Source organism: Polypterus senegalus, chromosome 1 (genome assembly GCF_016835505.1).
Source record: "Polypterus senegalus isolate Bchr_013 chromosome 1, ASM1683550v1, whole genome shotgun sequence".
NCBI lineage: Eukaryota > Metazoa > Chordata > Cladistia > Polypteriformes > Polypteridae > Polypterus > Polypterus senegalus.
Window position 1 is genome coordinate 173,445,120 of NC_053154.1, and position 19,835 is coordinate 173,464,954.

The window sequence follows — 19,835 nt, forward strand, 5'->3', positions numbered from 1 at the left end:
AAATAAGATTGGTCCGCGTTCATGTCGATGTGCTAACTTCAAACCATTCTCCGCCTATTCTTCGTTGTCATTGGCGTCTTTATTCAATTGGAATCCAGGACTTCAGAATTTGAAATAATAGGTTGCTGGAAGTAGCATAAATTGTTGACAACTCTAAGAACATTTCTTTATTCCATTTCTTTAATAATGATTACCACTGAGTTTATAGTTGTCTTAGCACTTGTTACTTTAGGTTTTTAAATATTGAAAATGTGCTTGTTGCAAGTTTTGAGCATTGTTTTAGGATATTTATATTTTTTGTACTTGATAGCTTAAGTAACTAAAGCATTGCACACACACTGAACCGGTTTAGAATCCACTGTCATCCTAATACACAAACCTTTGAAATGTGGGAGAAAAACAAAACCACATTCAAACAGGGATTAGGCCAGAATTCATCTGAGCACTTGCTACACTATAGTTTTTTGTTCCTTTTTAAGTCTGCATTTTACAAAATTATTAAAATATGTATTAAAATAACAGTACTTGACAACCAATTTTAAAAGACAGAAACATAAATCTACTAAAGAATTAAAGCAACTAAAGCTTGAATAAAACTTTTTAACAAACTCAGTGGCCAAGACAACAGGATACAATTACTAAAAGGTAATTTGGATGATTATGTATTTTATGCAAATTATTTATATTTGTGTAATCAATTAATGCAACACTTTCATCCATTTTTTCTATAAAAAGTACAGTACATACACAAGAGAACATCACAAATCATAGAGAGGTGATTTGAAAACACTAATCTTGCTTTCTTTGGTCATTGAATTTTGAATGTACTTGCACTAGTAATTTGTTCTGTTCCAGAGCACTTTTGTCCGCATGTACCACAAGTCTAGTTATTTTGACTAGTGTGATTGCTCCCTGATAAGCCAACTGTACCATGCCGTGATCCGCTTGGAAGAAGTTGGCCCGGGCACAGATCAGTAGGATTTGTGAAGAAGGTGATCATTAAACGTGCCTAAGCATAGAACACATACATGACGTCAATGATGTGACGTCATTTCATTCAATATAATTTGTGTTAAAAGAGGTTTTTATTCTTGCCTTACTGATGAGCGTGAATTGCAGTTGGCAAGATAAGTTGCAAATTCCTCCCTTAACATCATTTGCCTCTGTAAAAATCTTCTTGTATGTGCAGTATGATTGACAGCAAAACGCTGCGCTGCACACACAAATCTGTAAGAGGGTAGAGCTGTTATCCTGCCCTACATGACTCCGAAAAAAAAACACAAAATAAGGAAAATCATGTTGACATGCATGTTGTCGCTCCGTGTTTGGAAATTGTTTTGGCTTTACACAAAGATGCATGGTGATGACGAAAGTGTGTTTGGGCTCAGAACGTTGAAGCACAGTGTGAGTACAGGCCAGTAGGGGAGTAGGGAGAGGGAACAATCATGCTTGGTCACAATATTGAAATAAAGTGTCTAGGGCAGTGCCAGTGGATATCATATGACGAACAACAATGCAGGGAACAGAGGAACAAGGCATGTAAATGGAAATTACAATCAGGAGATAGTAAAATCGATATTTATGAAATGTTACTGGAAATGATTGCTCCAAGGGAATGCAAGTAGGAACAGAACATTCTTTTGGGCCAATAGACAGCAGCTGTGAGTTTATTTATTTTCTGTGGTGTCATAGCTACAAAAAGTAGTTTGTACCTTTTTAATGTGATCTTTATTTATTTTATTGAATTTTATTTATCTTGGCCTCAGTACTACAAGAATACTTGGAGCTCTTGGCATTGTTCTAATCAAGACAGGTCCATGAGTTCCAGAGAAAATACTTTCCTTGATGTTCCCAGAAACAGTACCTGGTTACAGCTTGAAAGTTCTTTCTTAACATTTTTTTTACTGAGCTTGGAGTAGGAATGTGAGATGAGGAAAGGGTCTGAATAGTAGAAAGGATTAGAACTTGAGACTAAGGTGAGGTAAGGGAGGTGTTTAAGTGAGAGGCAGAAAGATCATTTCATTTGTGGTGGGAAGTGGACCAGCAGGAGCAAATTTACATTTAAATTAATAGCAAATAATTAAATAAGTTTTGAAATTATATATTTGGTATAAGCAAAATATAAAAAATGACTTACCTGGCCTTAATCAATTACAAAATTTGAAGACACACCTCCACTTGTCTTGACTGGATTAAAATAAATATAATGAGGAGTGAAAACAAAATGAAAATATTTATGGTTCGTCCTTCCTCCAGTTCTAGGAATAGAACTGAAAGAGTGAGATCTCAGCAAAGAATTGAATTATTACTAGAGGGGCAGTTTTTATAAATTAACATCCCTTTCACACCAGTAACCCCAACTAATTTTGAATCATTATGATTAATTGCTATTGAATGTGTTTCAGGTTACAATTTAAAGGTGGTTTCTGACTGTAATTTGTGATTACTGTTTGGATTTAGTCACTCCAAGGCTTGATTTTCTAGTTTTGGCTTCACCAATATCTCGATTTATGGTTCATCTTCTGATCCATTAAGCTTTCTGCCCTTGTGGCAGCTAGTGGTAGGCAGGTGTATTACATAGGACTCTTGAGAATCTGTGTCCCTAATGACTGCAGCATCAGAAGAGTATAATCTGAATTTTGACATCCCTATTTGCATTTTTTTTTACTTTCTGTGGAGTTAGATTATTTTATGTAATCCTCTGTCGTAGGTTTGCCATGACTATTTTTACCTTGGGCTTTTTGTCTAATTAATTATTGTGTTTTCTAATTGTGGATTTGTGTTTGGCCTTTTTTGTTTATTATCTATGTATTTTGAAGTTTTTCTGTTATTGTCAGTGTGCCTACATTTGCTTAATTATTATTGTATTGGAGTTAATCAGTTAATTTTGCATTAATTATGTTAGTAAAGAACAATTAAATTCTTTCTTGAGGATCACATTATTTTCTTGTAGATCTTGTAACATCATACAACCCTCAATATACAGTACAGTAAAACCTTGATTATCCATCACTCAAATAACCATCAGTTTCTGTTAACAATAAGGGCGAAAGAAAACAAATATTGTGCATGTCAGCTCCTACTTATTACTGTACTACTTAACTGTGAGCTATGCACATTGGAACATCTCTCTGTTGTGCTAGCATGTAGTGTTCTTCTCCAGCACCACGTCATATCACATGTTGAAATCACAGTGTCAGTTACGTGCCTTCAGTTTTAATAGCATTTCATAGCTTTTCTCTTTTGTTATAATTAATCTACTATACTGTACATTGTTATGGTCGATAAACGTAAGCATTTGGTGCTGTAATTGTCACACAAAATGTAAATTATTAAATGTTTACGAAACAGCAAAAGTACTTAAAATATTTCTTCAATTTCTGGAACAGGGAGAAGAATAGCAAGTGTGATGCCGACAAAATTAAAAAATGTGTTGAAAATGGAAACCACTGATGGTAATGTTATTCTGTATTAATGTTAATGTTCCTCTGAATTGTAATTTTCTTTTTAAGTTTTGTTAAATTATGTTTTGTTAATGTATTGTCACATGCAGGCAGCTCATTTCTTATTATTTTTATTATTTATTTATTTATTATTTATAAATATATAAATATATATATAAATATAAATATTTATTATTTTTTCATTTCTGTGGGGTAGCAGAAAGGGTGGAATGCTTTAAGTGATGAGACTGGGTGAAGGGCTTCTGTTTTGTAAAGTGCAGACATGCCTCTTAGGAGATTATTGCCAGGAGAAGTTAGGAGAACAAGGAAGGTGCAACGGAAAGAAGTTTTTGAGTAGGGAGTTAGGAGATAATAAGCAGGAGTTTTTGCGTTCTAGGGAAAGACAGAACATAAGTAGCAGGAGATAAACTGATTGGTAGGGAAAGCTTTCCTTTTTTGTTTTGGAGGTGTGCTTTATAACCTAGATAACAGAGTATAACAGAGGGCACCATTTGTTACGGAACAAAGACTCCAAGTAAAACCTGGAAAACTTCAGTACCTTTGACTTGTGCTTATTATGCTGGTCGTTATAATATTATATGAATTAATTAATTTTGTTAATACTATATTATATTTTGTTAATATAGTTTTGTTTTGTAAATAAGTAGAACTATTCACTAAACTAATCTACTGTACATCATTTTTAAAGTAGCTGTTCTGTTATCCATCTTTTCTCTAATCTATCATGACCTCAGTCCTCATGCATGATGGATAATCAAGGTTTTACTGTATTTTATCATTTTGAAAGTGGAGTCACTAAGGCACCATCTTATATTTTTGTTTTTTCTTGTGGATACCAGAATCTTACCTAGCTGCAACCATGTTGCTTATGATGATGGTGTTTGTTACTAATCACATGAGCTTACTGTATGTATGACTTCATCACACATTCCCTATACACAATGGTGTCACAGCATGGACTTTATCATTGTTTAGGATTCTCTGAGAAATCAAAATAAACCTCAAAAAATGAAGAACCACCTAATAAAATAATTAATTAAACCACATAATAAAATCAAACCACAATAGATCCCTAATAGTTTGCACTTTTTACTTCTTCAAAACATAATGTCATCAGTAAAAAGCATGTACCAGGGGTACTGGTCTTTTATTCCATAACCAGATCAAAGAGGAAAGACTTAAAGAAGATTCCTGGTGCAGACCTAATCTCACTCTGGGGCTTTGTCTGCTTTTAACCCAGTCATGTTGCCTTTCCATTTTTCATTATTTTTGATTGCCTCCTTTACTTCTTTCCTCCTTATTCTTGGTACTAGCCCTTCCATTGGGACATCATCTCCAATTACTACCCTTGGACTTTCTTTATTCAAGTTTTTCAAAGTACCACTTTCATTTTAATCCTATCATGCTCATTTAAGACAATACCTTGCTCACGTTTAATATGTTTTACCTGACTAAAATCCTTTCCAGCCATGTTCCTAGTCTTCACTATTCTAAAAATCATTCTCACTCCCTCTTCTGTCTCCAATTTTTAATACACCTCCTCCAAAGTTTGTGCCTTGGGTCTTGCCACTGCCTTTCTTGCTTCTTTGATTGTGTTCCTATACATTTCTCTATCTTCCTCCTTCCCTAATTGGTAACTTTTCTTTTTTGCTTTTGTCTTAGCCTTTATCACATCCTCTCTGTTCCTCCACCATGCTTCTTTGACCTAAGGTGGGCTCCCTCATGTCATCCTGCCTAACACATTTTCACCTGCTCTTAATACAACTTTGCAATTCTCTCACCATTTTTCCTCACTCTTAAACAACTGCATTTCCTTTAAAACATTCTCCTTAAACCTGTTCTTAATCCCCTCCTCTTTTAATCTCTACCAATTTATCTATATTGCTGCTTGCTCTGGTTTTATCCTCCTGCTGATTCTGATCCCCCAGTCCATTGCCACAACTTCCTGTTGATTGTCACAATTTCCCCATTTATGAAATTATTTAGCCAAGTGTTTAAATTTTGTATGCATGTTGTTGGTGAACTTTGTCAAATCAGCACTCTTCATTGATCTACGTAGTTCATTTATAATGTTCACTTTTGTGTTGTTGTGGAGCATTAATTGGTGTTCCACCCCAGCATTCTACGTGTCTTCCCCTTCAGTGAGGGTGCCAGATGCAGTGTGAGAACTGAAGGTGTAAGACATGCTTTCCAAGCTATCTCTTTTGACTCTTTATAATTTTGATTTACTTAGTGCATTTTAACTTTTTTATATGAAAGACACAATGTTACTATCTGTAACAGTTTGTTTCATGTATGTATAGTTATTTTATGCTTAAAGTTATTACAGCATTTGGAAGGTCTGTGCACATGGCTTTTGCTTCACAGAATCTTGGAGTCTATAGCATACTGAAATTGTATAGTCTCAGTTTTCTGCGTTTCCTTATTTTAATATTGTGCTCCCTTAATGTAAAATATTTTTTTTTTTATTTATTTTTTTTCGGCAGTAGTAAAACAGAGAGAGGAACTGATTCCCTTTGTGACGCCCCTGTGTTTTTTTCTCAAGTTTAAGGTAAGTCTATGTTATCACTGAATATTTTTAAATTAGGTGAATTTATTTTTTGAACATGCATTTAAATAGTTATAGTTATTTGTGTAAATGAAAACTAAAGGGGGGTATAAGACAGAGAGAGGAATTGATTCCCTTTGTGACACTCCTGTTTTGTTTTTTTTTTGTTTTTTTTTTGCTTGTTTAAGAATAAATAATTAGAGCGAACAGACTGTTGTATGCCTTTTCTTTCAACCCACATGACACACAACACGAAGGGCAAAGCAGGAAAAGGCTGGATACACTTACAATTGTTTCTGTTTCAGTTGAGATCTCCTACATATTAAAAAGTCTATTTAGCTTTCAATTCCTCCAGTATTGTAAGTCACAATCTGTTTTACTTTCTTTTTTAAAAAATATGTTAACTGTTACCAAATCAGGTGCCATGGCAAAATCTACTATCTTCTCCCCTTCCCTACTCCCCACCATCCATTTACCATGTCAATCATCTCTCTACTCTTTCCAACATGCCCTTTTAGATCACCACTAATGATCACTTTTTCTCCACCTTGTACTGCTTCATGCTCTTTATTTATTTGTCATTGTCAATTTATTTATAGAGCACATTTAAAACAACATCAGCAATGATGTAGCCAAGTATAAAATAAAAATAAAAGGATAAAATATATTAGAAAAATAGCACAAACAACAGTAAATTGAAACAAAACAGCTCAATTGAAGATGCATTCTTAATGTAGTAATGTAAAAAATTCCACAGATGAGGTGAGGCTGCAAAATTCCTGTCATCTTTAGTTTTATACTTAGTACAAGGGAATAAAAGAGACAACTGGCCAGTAGACCTAGGCTCTCTGGATGGCTGGCATAAAACACACAATTCAGATAAATAGTTGGGAGCATACCCATGTAATGATTTAAAAACCAGCTGCAACATTTTAAAATCAACTCTAAAACTAATAGGGAGCCAGTGCAAAGAAGCTAAAATTGGAGATACAGAGGTAAACTTTCTTGCCCTAACCAAAAAATGAGCAGCAGCATTCTGAACCAACTACAAGCTGTGTGTCAGGGATTTGCTGATCCCAGAATTAAACAAACTGCAGTAATCTAGCAGAGAAACAATAAAAGCATAAGTAACTTCTCAATATCCCAAGATTGTAAAAAAAAGGCTTAACCTTGGCTAAAAGACAAAGCTGGAAAAAGCAACTTTGACCACAGAATTAATATGTTTCTCAAAAGAGAGGTTACTGTCAGAAATATTCTAAACTTGAGATTTAGAGTGCCAAGCAGTTTAAAACCAATTTGAGCTTTTGCTGCAGAACCAACTAACAGCACTTCTGTTTTATTGTTATTGAGATTAAGAAAATTATCAGGCATCTAGGATTTTAGTTCTTCAAGACAGCTGTGCAACCAATTCACTGAAGAGTTGCACACAGGAATATACATCTGTGTGTCATCAAAATAACAATGTAAAGAAACATTAAACTTCCTAAAAATATCTCCTATATGATGAGGATAAATAGATAATAAAATGCAAAAGTCCTAGGGTAGAGCAGGTCAGTAGCTCTGGTGCTGTTGAGTGACTGGGATTCATCAGAATCTTAGAAGCGAATCGTTGGCATGATGCTTTGTAACTTTACGAAAATACTGTTTTGGCACAATAAACCAATCAGGGCCTATCTAGGAGCTTTGCTCACAAATTCTAGAAATTTTTTTAGGAATAATCAGCGTTTCACTTGGCAGAGCTTAAGGCACATTTTTTCATAGACTGATGAAATTCAAAAATAAAAACAAAAATCAAGAATTTAAAATAAAAAATGAAAATCAAGCAATGTAATATGACAATAATCTATAGAAGTTGTGCACTAGAAAGGAATACCTTATTAACAGGTTATATGGAAACAGCTTTTTGAATACTCGGATCACAGTGATGCATTGAATATTAATTTACACTCATGCCTGCCTACCTCAATCCCTACATATAAATTCTAATGTAATATAAATAAATCTCAGTGAAATCATTTTTATTAAAGTACATAAAAACAGCTGAAGTCCTCATTTAAATAAAGTGCAGTTGCATGGTAAGAAATTGGATTTAAAACATCACTTGTTACTTTAATTTGAAAATCTGCAATTTCACCTTAAAAAAGCTCTGCCTGATATTTGTATGAAATGTTAATATCTGCCTAATGGATATAATGAGGTTATTAGAAATAAACTTGATGCATTAGGATTAAAAGTCAAGATGGAGGTAAAGAATTTAGGGGTAACTGTTGACTGTGACCTGAATTTTAAATTGCATATTAATCAGATCACTAGGACAGCATTTTTTCACTTAAGAAATATAGCAAGTTAGACCTCTTATATCATTGAAAGATGCTGAGAAATTAGTTCACGCTTTTGTTTTCAGTTGACTAGATTACTGTAACGCACTCCTCTTAGGACTACCCAAAAAAGACATAAATGACTGCAACTAGTGCAGAATGCAGCTGATAGAATCCTAACTAGGAAAAGAAAATCCGAGCACATTTCTCCAGTTTTGATGTCACTACACTGGTTACCTGTGTCATTCAGAATTGACTTTAAAATACTGCTTATGGTTTACAAAGCCTTAAATAATCTCACTCCATCTTATATATCGGAGTGTCTGACATCTTAGATTCCAAATCTTAACCTTAGATCTTCAAATGAGTATCTGCTTAGAATTCCAAGAGCTAAACTTAAAAGAAGTGGTGAGGCAGCCTATGTCCATATATTCAGTCTGTTTTTGCTTTTACCTTTTCGCCATTATCACATTGAATTTTGATTCCTTGTTTGGGATTACATTGTTACAACGCAAAATATAACTGCCTGTGAGTGAATATGGTTTCTTTCTCTCTGCACGAACTGTGTCTGACAATAGAACTCACACAAATGAGAATTGATTGAGCTGTGTGCATGGTTGTAAATGTTTTAGATGTGGGCAGGACTTTTCCAAATCTCTTTGCATAAAGTCTTGTCTCGCGGGGCTTGAAATTTTCTCTTGCAGGATTTCACTTTCACCAAACAACCAATCTGTTAATTCTCGCGCATATGCCTCTTCATTGGGAAGAAACACTACTTTTCCCTGTTGGCAACATGAATTAAGCAATCTACAAGTCTCTGACTTAAAGTTTAAATCCGAGCAACATTTTTGATCTCTTTTCGCTGTTCCGTTATTTGACCAAGTAATAATTTCCATTTGTTTGCGCTAATGCGATTTTTACTATCATTTTTTGAGACTTTTGAATTTTCGTACTTCCATTACTTCCATCTCTAACCTGCTCTACATGTGAATCGCGCCAATGTTTTTGAATTCTGTACTACATTTTACGCTGTCATCTACTCTTTGTCTTTTATTTCCGGCCCCGGGCGTGGTTAAATCGCTTGGCACAAAGTCTCGTCTCGCGGGACATGAAACTGTCTCTCTTCAAAAGATCACGTCTCGTCGCAGGATAAAAAGTCTCGTCTCCCAAGATTTTTTTATTATAATAGAATAATAGAAAGACATTTTACTATTAGTCTTTTTTAGCACTCTGTGATCAAGTGAGGAATGACTTGAAATTCAAAAATAAATATTGGGGTTCCGACCAGGGGCCTCGTGTATAACGCCGTGCCTAGAACTCGCACTATAACATGACGTAAGCACAAAAGCGGAAATGTGCTTACGCACAGAAGAATCCAGATGCAGGAATCTGTGCGTACTCCAACTTCCACGTTCTTCCGCTATATAAATCCCGATCAGCGTGAAAACTAACGCTTCGTGCACGCTTTATGTACCGCCCTAACTCCTCTCAGAATTACGCCTCTTTGAATATGCAAATCAATATAAATCACCCTTAAGCTCAGGTGAAAAGACAATGGGAAAAGCACGGGGGAAAATATAACGATTTCAGCGAATACCAAGTGGAGGCAAAGGAAAAATATACTATTTGTTTAATTAAACCGTGGTATAATCAACAAAAGGAAGTTGATTGAGTGACATAGCGTGTTGGAGAAACTTGAAAGCTCAGATATCAGTCGCCGTGAAAAGGCGAGTAGCCTACCGTCTGAGTGTCATATGAAAGCTTTTTAGGGTACAGAGAAAAAAAAGGCACAGTGGGGAAAAAAAGCACGAAATGACAACTTCAATCTCGAAATTTCCACTTTAATCACGTAGTTTATTTTGTCATTAAAGTAGAACATCATAAACGTCATCTTAAAATCATTTACTTAACCAGTTTCACAAATCACATCGTAATTAAAGTAGCACGTTAAATGCTTTGTTTTGTATTTGATCTTCTATGTGATCTATGTGTGTGAATCACTACTTGCTTCTTAAACCGGCTCTCTTCCTCCGACTGTACACAGAATCCATTACATTCGTGATATTACAGCTCTCTGAATAACTAAAATACTGAGATGTATACGTGATATCTTTAAGAGTTAAAGCACGTTATTAAACATGGGTTTTACAGCGCAGCGATTGTACCGACCATCGATGAAATTATTTATTGCAGCAGTATCAGGGGCGGCTCTAGGTTTGTGGTGGCACTGGGCAGAAAAAGAATCGGTGGCTAATTAAGCCGCCAATGTCAGTGAGGTAGCTTATGCACGGCGGATTGCCACGTCCGTTGCAGACACTAGCGGCCTCGTGCTCATGACACAAGCATTTAACTTTTGTCGAAATTTGCCGCTGCATTTTTAGCTGTGTCGTTATTTTCTCTTTCTGTTTTATATTCAATATGTATTGGCGTGGCCGCCCATGCAGATCTTGCTTTTCTTTCTCCAAGTACCCAATTGCCACACAATCAGCTCTGTAATAGATGTTAAGCCATCTGTAAACTTAGAGCGCTGATTCTTTAAAAAGTTTAAGGAACATTGAAATATCTTCGTAGTACATGTTTAATTATTCTATCCTTCACGCCAGTCCCAGTGAAGAATGTAGATTATTTAAATGAAGTTAAAGTTTTACCTGTATAATATAATAAACATGTTTTGCTGCATTTCATCTTAAAAATGATATTGTCATCATATGTAAATACGCGCTTTATAAAGTGGCGCAGGTTGTGTAACATTATAACTGTAGTGCAAGTTTACAGTGAGGTAATTGTACTTATAAGTACAAACAGTTCTACAAGGAGCAGTGATTGAGTGTGTTTATAGTTCTTGGGATAAAACTGTTTCTGAACCACGAGGTCCGTACAGGAAAGGCTTTAAAACGTTTTGCCGTGGCTGAGGTAGCGTGTGCCTGATGCTGTATACCGATAATTCTCTTTCCGAACAGCTGCTGCTGTGATTCACACTCAGATGCAGTGATATAAATACTCCGAGTGCTGCAGTGAGAGTAATATGGAAAAAGATGATCCACAGTGGCAACTACTAACGGGAGCAGCTGAAAGAAGAAGGTGCAGTGAGAGTAACAACGCTAAAGCAGTTATGGTATTTGGAATACTATGGCTGTTCACTGGACCATTATATTGTTACAAGTTAATTACAATCAGATGCGTTACAATAATAAACAATATGCAGTTAGTTTCAGTGTATTTATAAAGCCGCATCAGGAAAATAATGAGTAACCACACAGGAACAGTAGCACTGCTTTGACGCTGGGTGTCGCCAGTGTGCAAAACCGAGCGGAGAACTTGCGTACGACAAGGTATGAGGTACCGTGGAAAAGTGCGTGGCTTTACGCCAAGTGTAGGTTTTATACATCGCGATTTGAACGTGGAAAAGTTCTTACGCAACATTTCTGTGCGTACGCACCATTTATACATGAGGCCCCAGGTTATCACATTTAATAATGGTCCCAGCAACAATAGAAATAGCACTCAGTAGCACAAAACAAACAAAAAAAACAGTGCAGTGTTTCTTTTGAGTGGTCAGGTAAGGGGTAGAGCTCCATGCTGCATTATGTCTACGATGCATGTGTGACACTGCCCACCTCAGCCCAGCCTCCAGGGGGTGGGAAGACCTGGTTGAGAGATCATGGATCCTTGAATAGGCATCAACATTGCCATGGAAGGCTCTCTGTCTGTGTTTAACAGTAAACCTGAAGATCTAGAGGCTTAGGAAGCAGCAGGTAACCCGAGAATTGGAGTCCCTTTATGTGCATAACCACTTGAATGGGAGCATTGTCTTTCAGCTGGGTGACTTCCCACTTGTTTGCAAGGGCCTCCCTTTCAATCATCACATATCTTGTCTTCCAATCCAGCAGTTTCTGATTCAGGTACACTATAGGGTGTAGAACTCCTTAGATGACTTGGATTACCACGGTTCCGAGGCGTTAGTCTGGAGGAAAGGTAGAGAAATGTTAGAGGATAGTAATACAGAACCATAACCCTTTCTCCTGAACAGAACTCATGAAGGAACCACTGTTATAGGGTCTATCTTGCGAACACTGTACCTTCTGTAGGTGCTCTGTGACCAAGGGCCATAGTCTTGTGAAGTGGTTGCATAAGACTGTGATGTAATCGATTATGTTACAGGAATGGGGTTGTACCCCATAGAGAAGTTCAAACATGGAGAAACCTATTGAGGCCTGCAGGACTTCCTGGTATGCAAACAAAACAAAGGGCTTTGAGCTGGACCAGTCTGTCTTTTTTTTTTTTTTTTTGAAAAATCAATATCTACTATCAAGTTACACATGAAAACATTTACTTTCTTTGTTATCCAGTCACCCATTGTGCAGCTAGTAATAGAAATACATAACAAAATAGATGTATTCCTTAGTGATTACCAAGATTATTTATATTATCTAATTTGATAAGCAACATACTTTAGAATTCCCACCTCGTTGAATGATTGTAATAATTGTTCTATAAAATGCTCCTCTTCTGATTGGAATAATATATATGCATTGTGAAATCCTGAGAGATGGTCTATGAGGATATGTAAAAAAAAAAAAAAAACTCCGGGAGCTCCAGTTTCCTCCCACAGTCCAAAGACATGCAGGTTAGGTTCATGGTGATCCTAAATTGTTCCTAGTGTGTGCTTGGTGTGTGTGTGTGTGTGTGCCCTGTGGTGGGCTAGCACTGTGCCCGGGGTTTGTTCCTGCCTTGCGCCCTATGTTGGCTAGGATTGGCTCCAGCAGACCCCTGTGACCCTGTGTTAGGATATAGCGGGTTGGACAATGACTGACTGACTCTGTGTATGTATATATACTAATAAAAGGCAAAGCCCTCACTGACTCACTCACTCATCACTAATTCTCCAACTTCCCATGTAGGTAGAAGGCTGAAATTTGTCAGGCTCATTCCTTACTGCTTACTTACAAAAGTTGGGCAGGTTTCATTTCGAAATTCTACACGTAATGGTCATAACTGCAACGTATTTTCGTCCATATACAGTAATCCCTCCTCGATCGGGGTTGTGTTCCAGACCCCCACGATAGGTGAAAATCTGCGAAGTAGAAACCATATGTTTGTATGGTTATTTTTATATATTTTAAGCCCTTATAAACTCTCCCACACTGTTTATAAATATTCCCCGCACAGTTATACAGCATAATCCCTTTGTATTCTCTTAGATATTAGGTAAAATTCATTGAAATTATGTATATAAACACACTGTTTATATACAGTAAAACCTAAATATTATTTTAAAGATATCGAGTGTCTCCGATATCACATATGTTACAGCCATTACGATAGACAGGCCACCAACAATAAATACGTGCAATGCAAGAAAAATAGTATACAGGAAATGTGTGTACAGTGACACTAAACGTACGTACATGTACTAAGTACTGTAAGTAGAAAATTAATTATGGTTACTCACCAACAATGACACGATGACTTGTCCGATAACAATCAATAATTTTACTGCACAACAAAAGAGAGCGTTACAGCCCTTCTAAAGGAGCCACTTCAGGCAAATGTGAAGCACTGCCGTTGTTCTTCTTCTGGCAGTCTTCAATCCAAATCCCTAAAGCAGATTCCATCCAGACTACTGCCTTATTACATTCACTTACAACTCGTTTTGCACCCTGGTTAAAAGGACACTGCGGCTGTAGATCTTATATTCCTTTCCTACTTTTTAAATAAAAAGAATCGTAGCCTCATTGATGCCATAATGGCGTCCAACAGTGGTGTAGCTTTTCCTTTCCTTCAGCATATCCAAAACGTTTACCTTTTCGGCAATCGTTAACATCTTCCGTTGGCCCCTGAAGCAGCAGCCGGAGCAGATCATTTTGGAGCCATAATGAAGGGCTTGACTATGCACAAAGATAAACACAAAAGAGTACAAAAGTTAACTCTTTACACAGTGAAACACGTTGATGCTGAATGAGCAAGACGAGACTTCCTGGTTAACACTGCATTCAGCACACAGGAACTTAACTGCGTGCTCTGATTGGTTAGCTTCTCAGTCCGGAGAACTTAACTGCGTGCTCTGATTGGTTAGCTTCTCAGTCATACGCCAATAGCGTCCCTTGTATGAAATCAACTGGGCAAACCAACTGAGGAAGCATGTACAGGAAGTAAAAAGATACATTGTCCGCAGAACCCACGAAGCAGCGAAAAATCTGCGCTATATATTTAGTTATGCTTACATATAAAATCCACGATAGAGTGAAGCTGTGAAAGTCGAAGTGTGATATAGCGGGGGATTACTGTACTGTAATAGACTGCAGCTCAATAGCCATGGGAGGTGGAGTTTCGTATTAAAGCATTTAACCAATCACATTTCAGCCATCATTTGTTGCCAGGCAGAGAGGCTTTCACAATCTGTTGTGCAGGCACTCTAACACAGAATAAATGTCGATTAACCTGTTGCTTCAACCAATCAGATTTTGAGTTAGTGTCAGTAGGGCCCTCTAGCAGGCGTACGGCAACGTCACCATATTCAGACCCATTGATTGGATAGAAGCCGATTTAACGAACTCTACGCAGCCACTGAACACACCGCAAATGCTCCGAGTGAAAGATCGTCGCGCGCACTACGACCAACTCCATGGCAGGATTCTGGACAATATTATTTGCCAGACACAGACCAGATTTCAAGACCACGAAAACCTGATGTTTGTCACGCTCCTTGAGCCCCAGAAGTTTCGGGAATACAAGAAAAATGTCATGCATGCAGCCTTCTCCAGTTTAACACAAGAGCCACTGAGTGCTTTTTGATCTGTCTCGGCTAAAAACAGAATTGACTGTAATGTATGCCATGGATGATTTTGCAGGAAAATCTACCACTGATCTCCTTGACTTCCTTCATCAGAAAAATCTGAATGAGAGAATGGGGCAGCTGTTCACATTGGTATATTTGGCAGTGAGCATTCCCGTGTACACTGCTTCTGTCGAGCGGACATTTTCAGCCCTAAAGCGAATTCAAACTTATGCCAGAAATACCATAGGGCGGGTTCGCCTTTCAGCATTAGCTTCGAATGTGATAGAAAGGGACGTTTTGATGGAACTGAAGCGCACGGATAATCCTTACGACAGAGTAATTGAACTGTTTTTGAGGAAAAAGAGGAGGATGGATTTTGTTTACAAATAATCCAAATTTTTGATGAGTAAAATGTTGCGATTTTCCTAAATAATATTGCAAGTTTATGAGTTATTATTGATGTTTTTTTATGTGTGTCGCGGCTGTAGCTGCAGTAGAAAGGAACTTGTTCACCCCTGCTTTGTCTATTCAATAAAGGCATTTATTGTGGCTACAGGAGTTATCTGTCTGCGATGCAACAGCTCTTTATACTGTATTTCTGCATATTGAGATGGTTTTTATAACCATAAATTAGTTTTTGAAGGGCTGGTTGATTCAGACAGAGCACTACTTAAGGCCTAGGTGTGAAATGCATGGTCCACCACTGATATGTATGTGTGTATATATGTAGATATGTGTATATATATATGTGTAGATATATATGTATATGTATATATATGTTTATATATGTGTGTGTGTATGTATATATATGTATGTGTGTTATGTATGTATATATGTATATATATGTGGATGTATGTGTGTGTGTGTGTATATATATATATATATATATATATACAGTGGAACCTCTAGATACAAGTTTAATTCGTTCCAGCACTGAGCTTGTATAGCGAATTTCTTGTATCTAGAACAAAACTTCCCCATTGAAAATAATGGAAATCCAGTTAATCCGTTCCGCACCCCTAAAAATATCAACATAAAAATACATTTTCCTAACAAATAACACTGAAAAATAATATATACTGTAGTTTACCTTTAATTTAAGTAATTAAAGTTTACCTTTAATAAATAACACTGGTAAATAAAACGGGTTACTGTGGGGAAGGAGAGTCCCCCTCTGATTCAGGAAGGCTCTCTCTTCTTGGGAATTTTACCCCACTGGAAGCAGGTTCTGGGTCAGAATCACTTAACTTTCTTTTAGTTGCAGGTTGCTTTACCAAAAACTTATCTAATGACACTTGCTTCTGTCTTCTTTTTAAGATGCTCCTAAAATGCGACACTACACTGTCATTACACAAGTTCATGGTGCGCCCACACACTGCTTTATTAGGGTGATTTTCTTCAAAGAAAGTTTTTACTTCTTCCCACTTTGCCAACACTTCTTTAATCTTACTGGAAGAGAGGGCCTCATCCCCTGCTCCCTCCTCCCCTAGCAGCTCTTCTACCACCTCTTGCTGCTGCTCCTTGTGAAGTTCCTTAAGTTCGTCCGTTGTAAGTTCTTCACTATGCTCCTCCACTAACTCATCCAGATCAGCACCATCCACATCCAGACCCATACTTTTCCCCAGAGATACACTTTTTTTGACTAGCTGCACTGTTTTGTCCACAGGTTGAGGATCGAAACCAAAGTTAGGAACACTCTGAGGCCACAGTTTTTTCCATGCCGAACTCAGGGTCCTCACTGAGACTTCTTCCCAGGCCTTATCAATATGGCTTAAACAATTTAAGATGTTGAAGTGATCCTTCCAAAATTCTCTGAAGGTCAGGCTTGTATTTTCGGTCACTTCAAAACACCTTTGAAACAAGGCCTTCGTGTACAGCTTTTTAAAGTTGGAAATTACTTGCTGGTCCATGGGCTGGAGAAGTGGAGTGGTGCTGGGAGGAAGAAACTTGACTTTGATGAACTGAAATTCCTCCAGCAAATCGTCTTCAAGCTCTGGAGGATGTGCAGGAGCATTATCAAGGACGAGCAAAACCTTGAGTGGCAACTTATTTTTGTGAAGATATTTCTTCACTGAGGGGCCAAAAACTTCATTGACCCACTCGATGAAAAATTGCCGTGTTACCCAGGCATTGCTATTGCCCCGCCACATCACATTCAGTTGTTTTTTCTGCACCTTCCCCCTCTTGAAAACTCGTGGATTTTCTGAGTGGTAGACAAGCAACGGCTTGATTTTACAGTCTCCACTTGTGTTGGCGCAGAACAAGAGGGTAAGCCTATCTTTCATTGGCTTGTGGCCAGGCAAAGATTTCTCCTCTTGCGTGATGTAGGTCCTCTTAGGCATTTTCTTCCAAAAAAGACCTGTTTCATCACAATTAAACACTTGCTGGGGAATAAACCCCTCACTAGTAATAAATTGTTGGAACTCTTGCCCAAATTTATCAGCAGCAGCTGTATCAGAGCTGAATGGTGCAGTGAGAGAAATATGGAAAAAGATGATCCGCTGTGGCAACTCCTAACGGGAGGAGCTGAAAGAAGAAGAAAAAGGAGAAGTGAGAGTAACAACGCTAAAACAGTTATGGCATTTGGAATACTATGGCTGTTCCCTGGACCATTATATTGTTACGAGTTAATTACAATCAGATGCATTACACTAATAAACAATATGCGGTTAGTTTCTGTGCATTTATAAAGCCGCGTCATGAAAATAATGAGTAATCACACAAGAACAGTATCATTGCTTTGACGCTGGGTGCCGCCAGTTTGCAAAACCGAGCGGAGAACTTGCGTACGTCAAGGCATGAGGTACCGTGGAAAAGTGCGTGGCTTTCGCGCCAAGTGTAGGTTTTATACATTGCGATTTGAACGTGGAAAAGTTCTTACGCAACATTTCTGTGCGTACGCACCGTTTATACATGAGGCCCCTGGTGTTTTTCGGAGAAGGTCCAAGTACAGCTTCTTAGCCTTAACGCAAGTGATAGCTTCTGAAACCAAATCGCCTTTTAACTGCTTCTCGTTAATCCACACCAACAACAGCTTCTCAACATCTTCTAGGAGTTTTGGACGGAGCTTGGAAGTCACGGTAACTCCTTTGTCCACATCAAGTTTCTTAATTTCTTCCTTCTTCTTCAGAATAGTACAGATCGTCGATGTCGAACGGCTGTAAGTCTTTGCCAGTTCCGTCACTCTTACATCACGCTCATGTTTATCTATTATTTCTTTCTTAATTTCAACGGCCATGGCATCCTTTTTTTTCTTTGAGGCAACAATCTTCTTGAGAGGCATCGTGGAATACTGTAATTATTTTGACGTTAAATGCGGGCAGCGTCAGCTTGGGTGAATCCCCAAGTCGAGGCGGATCGGAAATCGTATCTGGAGGTTCCACTGTATGTATATATGTATGTGTATACTGTGTGTATGTATATATATATATATATATATATATATATATATATATATATATATATATATATATATATATATATATATATATATATACTTGTGTATATGTGTTGTGAAAAGAAAGACACACAATCATAAAGGTTTGGGGTTTCCGGCCCCGTATACTGTAAAGAAATAAAAAAGTAGAGAGAGAGAGGTATGCTGGGAAGGAGCCGAGATGGATATTGGGATTGCTGACGTCATCAGGAGGAAGCGAGTTGGGCAGAGTCATGGCGGCGGTGCGTCTTTCTTTCTGCAGGAAATAGAGAGAAAGGTTAGTACCCCGCCATTCCCTTCTGGCATACGACTTTACAACACTGTTTAGGTCTGTATGCGGCCCCCTAATAGCACATGCATGACAGTGTATATGTGTATATGTATATATGTATATATGTATGTATATATATCTATGTTTATATGTGTGTGTATGTATATACTGTATATATATATGACAGCAAGACTCATAACAGTAACAAAACAATTACATTGACAATCATGTTACGATATTTTTAAAATGCTTCTTTTTCTTTATCATTACTTTTTTAACACACTACTTCTCCGCTGCGAAGCGCAGGTATTTTGCTAGTATTTTATATTAATCATTTTTATATGAATAGTTTTTGGTTGTGGAACGAGTCATCTGAGTTTCCATTATTTCTTATGAGGAAATTCACATTGATATTCTGTACGAGTGCTTTGGACTGCGAGCACATTTCCGGAACGAATTATGCTCGCAAACCAAGGTTCCACTGTAATTAGCTGTAATTGTTGCAGATTGATACGTTTTTATGTTGCCTGAAGAAGGGGCCTGTGTTGCCTTGAAAGCTTGCATATTGTAATATTTTTAGTTAGGCAATAAAAGGTGTCATTTTGCTTGCCTTTTCTCTACAATGATGATTCTTCAAAACTTTTAAGGAACACTGAAATATCTTCATAGTACGTGTTTAATTATTCTATCCATCTGTCCTTCCAGTGTCGCGCCAGCCTCAGCAAATATACAGCACGCAAGGCAGGAACAATACCTGAACTTGCTAGCGCTGCAAAACCGTGTCCTCACATGTTTAATTATTAACAATACAGATTATTTAAATGAAGTTAAAGTTTTATCTGTATAATATAATCAACATAGTTTGCTGCATTTCATCTTAAAAATGATATTGTCATCATATGTAAATACGCGCTTTATAAAGTGGCGCAGGTTGTGTAATATTATAACTATGGTGCAAGTTTACAGTGGGGTAATTGTACTTATAAATACAAACCGTTCTACAAGGAGCAATTGATTGAG

General features: G+C 37.3%; 1 protein-coding gene across 1 annotated transcript; it reads right to left on the reverse strand.

Annotated features, from left to right (window-relative positions):
- Window positions 1-16,256: 16,256 nt before the first annotated feature.
- LOC120538329 (tigger transposable element-derived protein 1-like) lies at window positions 16,257-18,391 on the reverse strand. The gene is made up of 2 exons (XM_039767831.1): window positions 18,060-18,391; window positions 16,257-17,568 (listed from the first exon to the last, which is right to left on the reverse strand). The coding sequence occupies exons 1-2, from the start codon at window positions 18,389-18,391 to the stop codon at window positions 16,257-16,259; spliced, it is 1,644 nt and encodes a 547-aa protein (XP_039623765.1).
- Between the last annotated feature and the right edge of the window lie 1,444 nt (window positions 18,392-19,835).

Bases quoted from the DNA above. Each gene is read 5' to 3' on its own strand.
- LOC120538329 (XM_039767831.1), bottom strand. From the start codon at position 18,391: ATGCCTCTCAAGAAGATTGTTGCCTCAAAGAAAAAAAAGGATGCCATG. The intron at 17,569-18,059 runs GTACTTGGACCT...TGCACCATTCAG, and splicing joins TGCGTTAAGGCTAAGAAGCT to CTCTGATACAGCTGCTGCTG.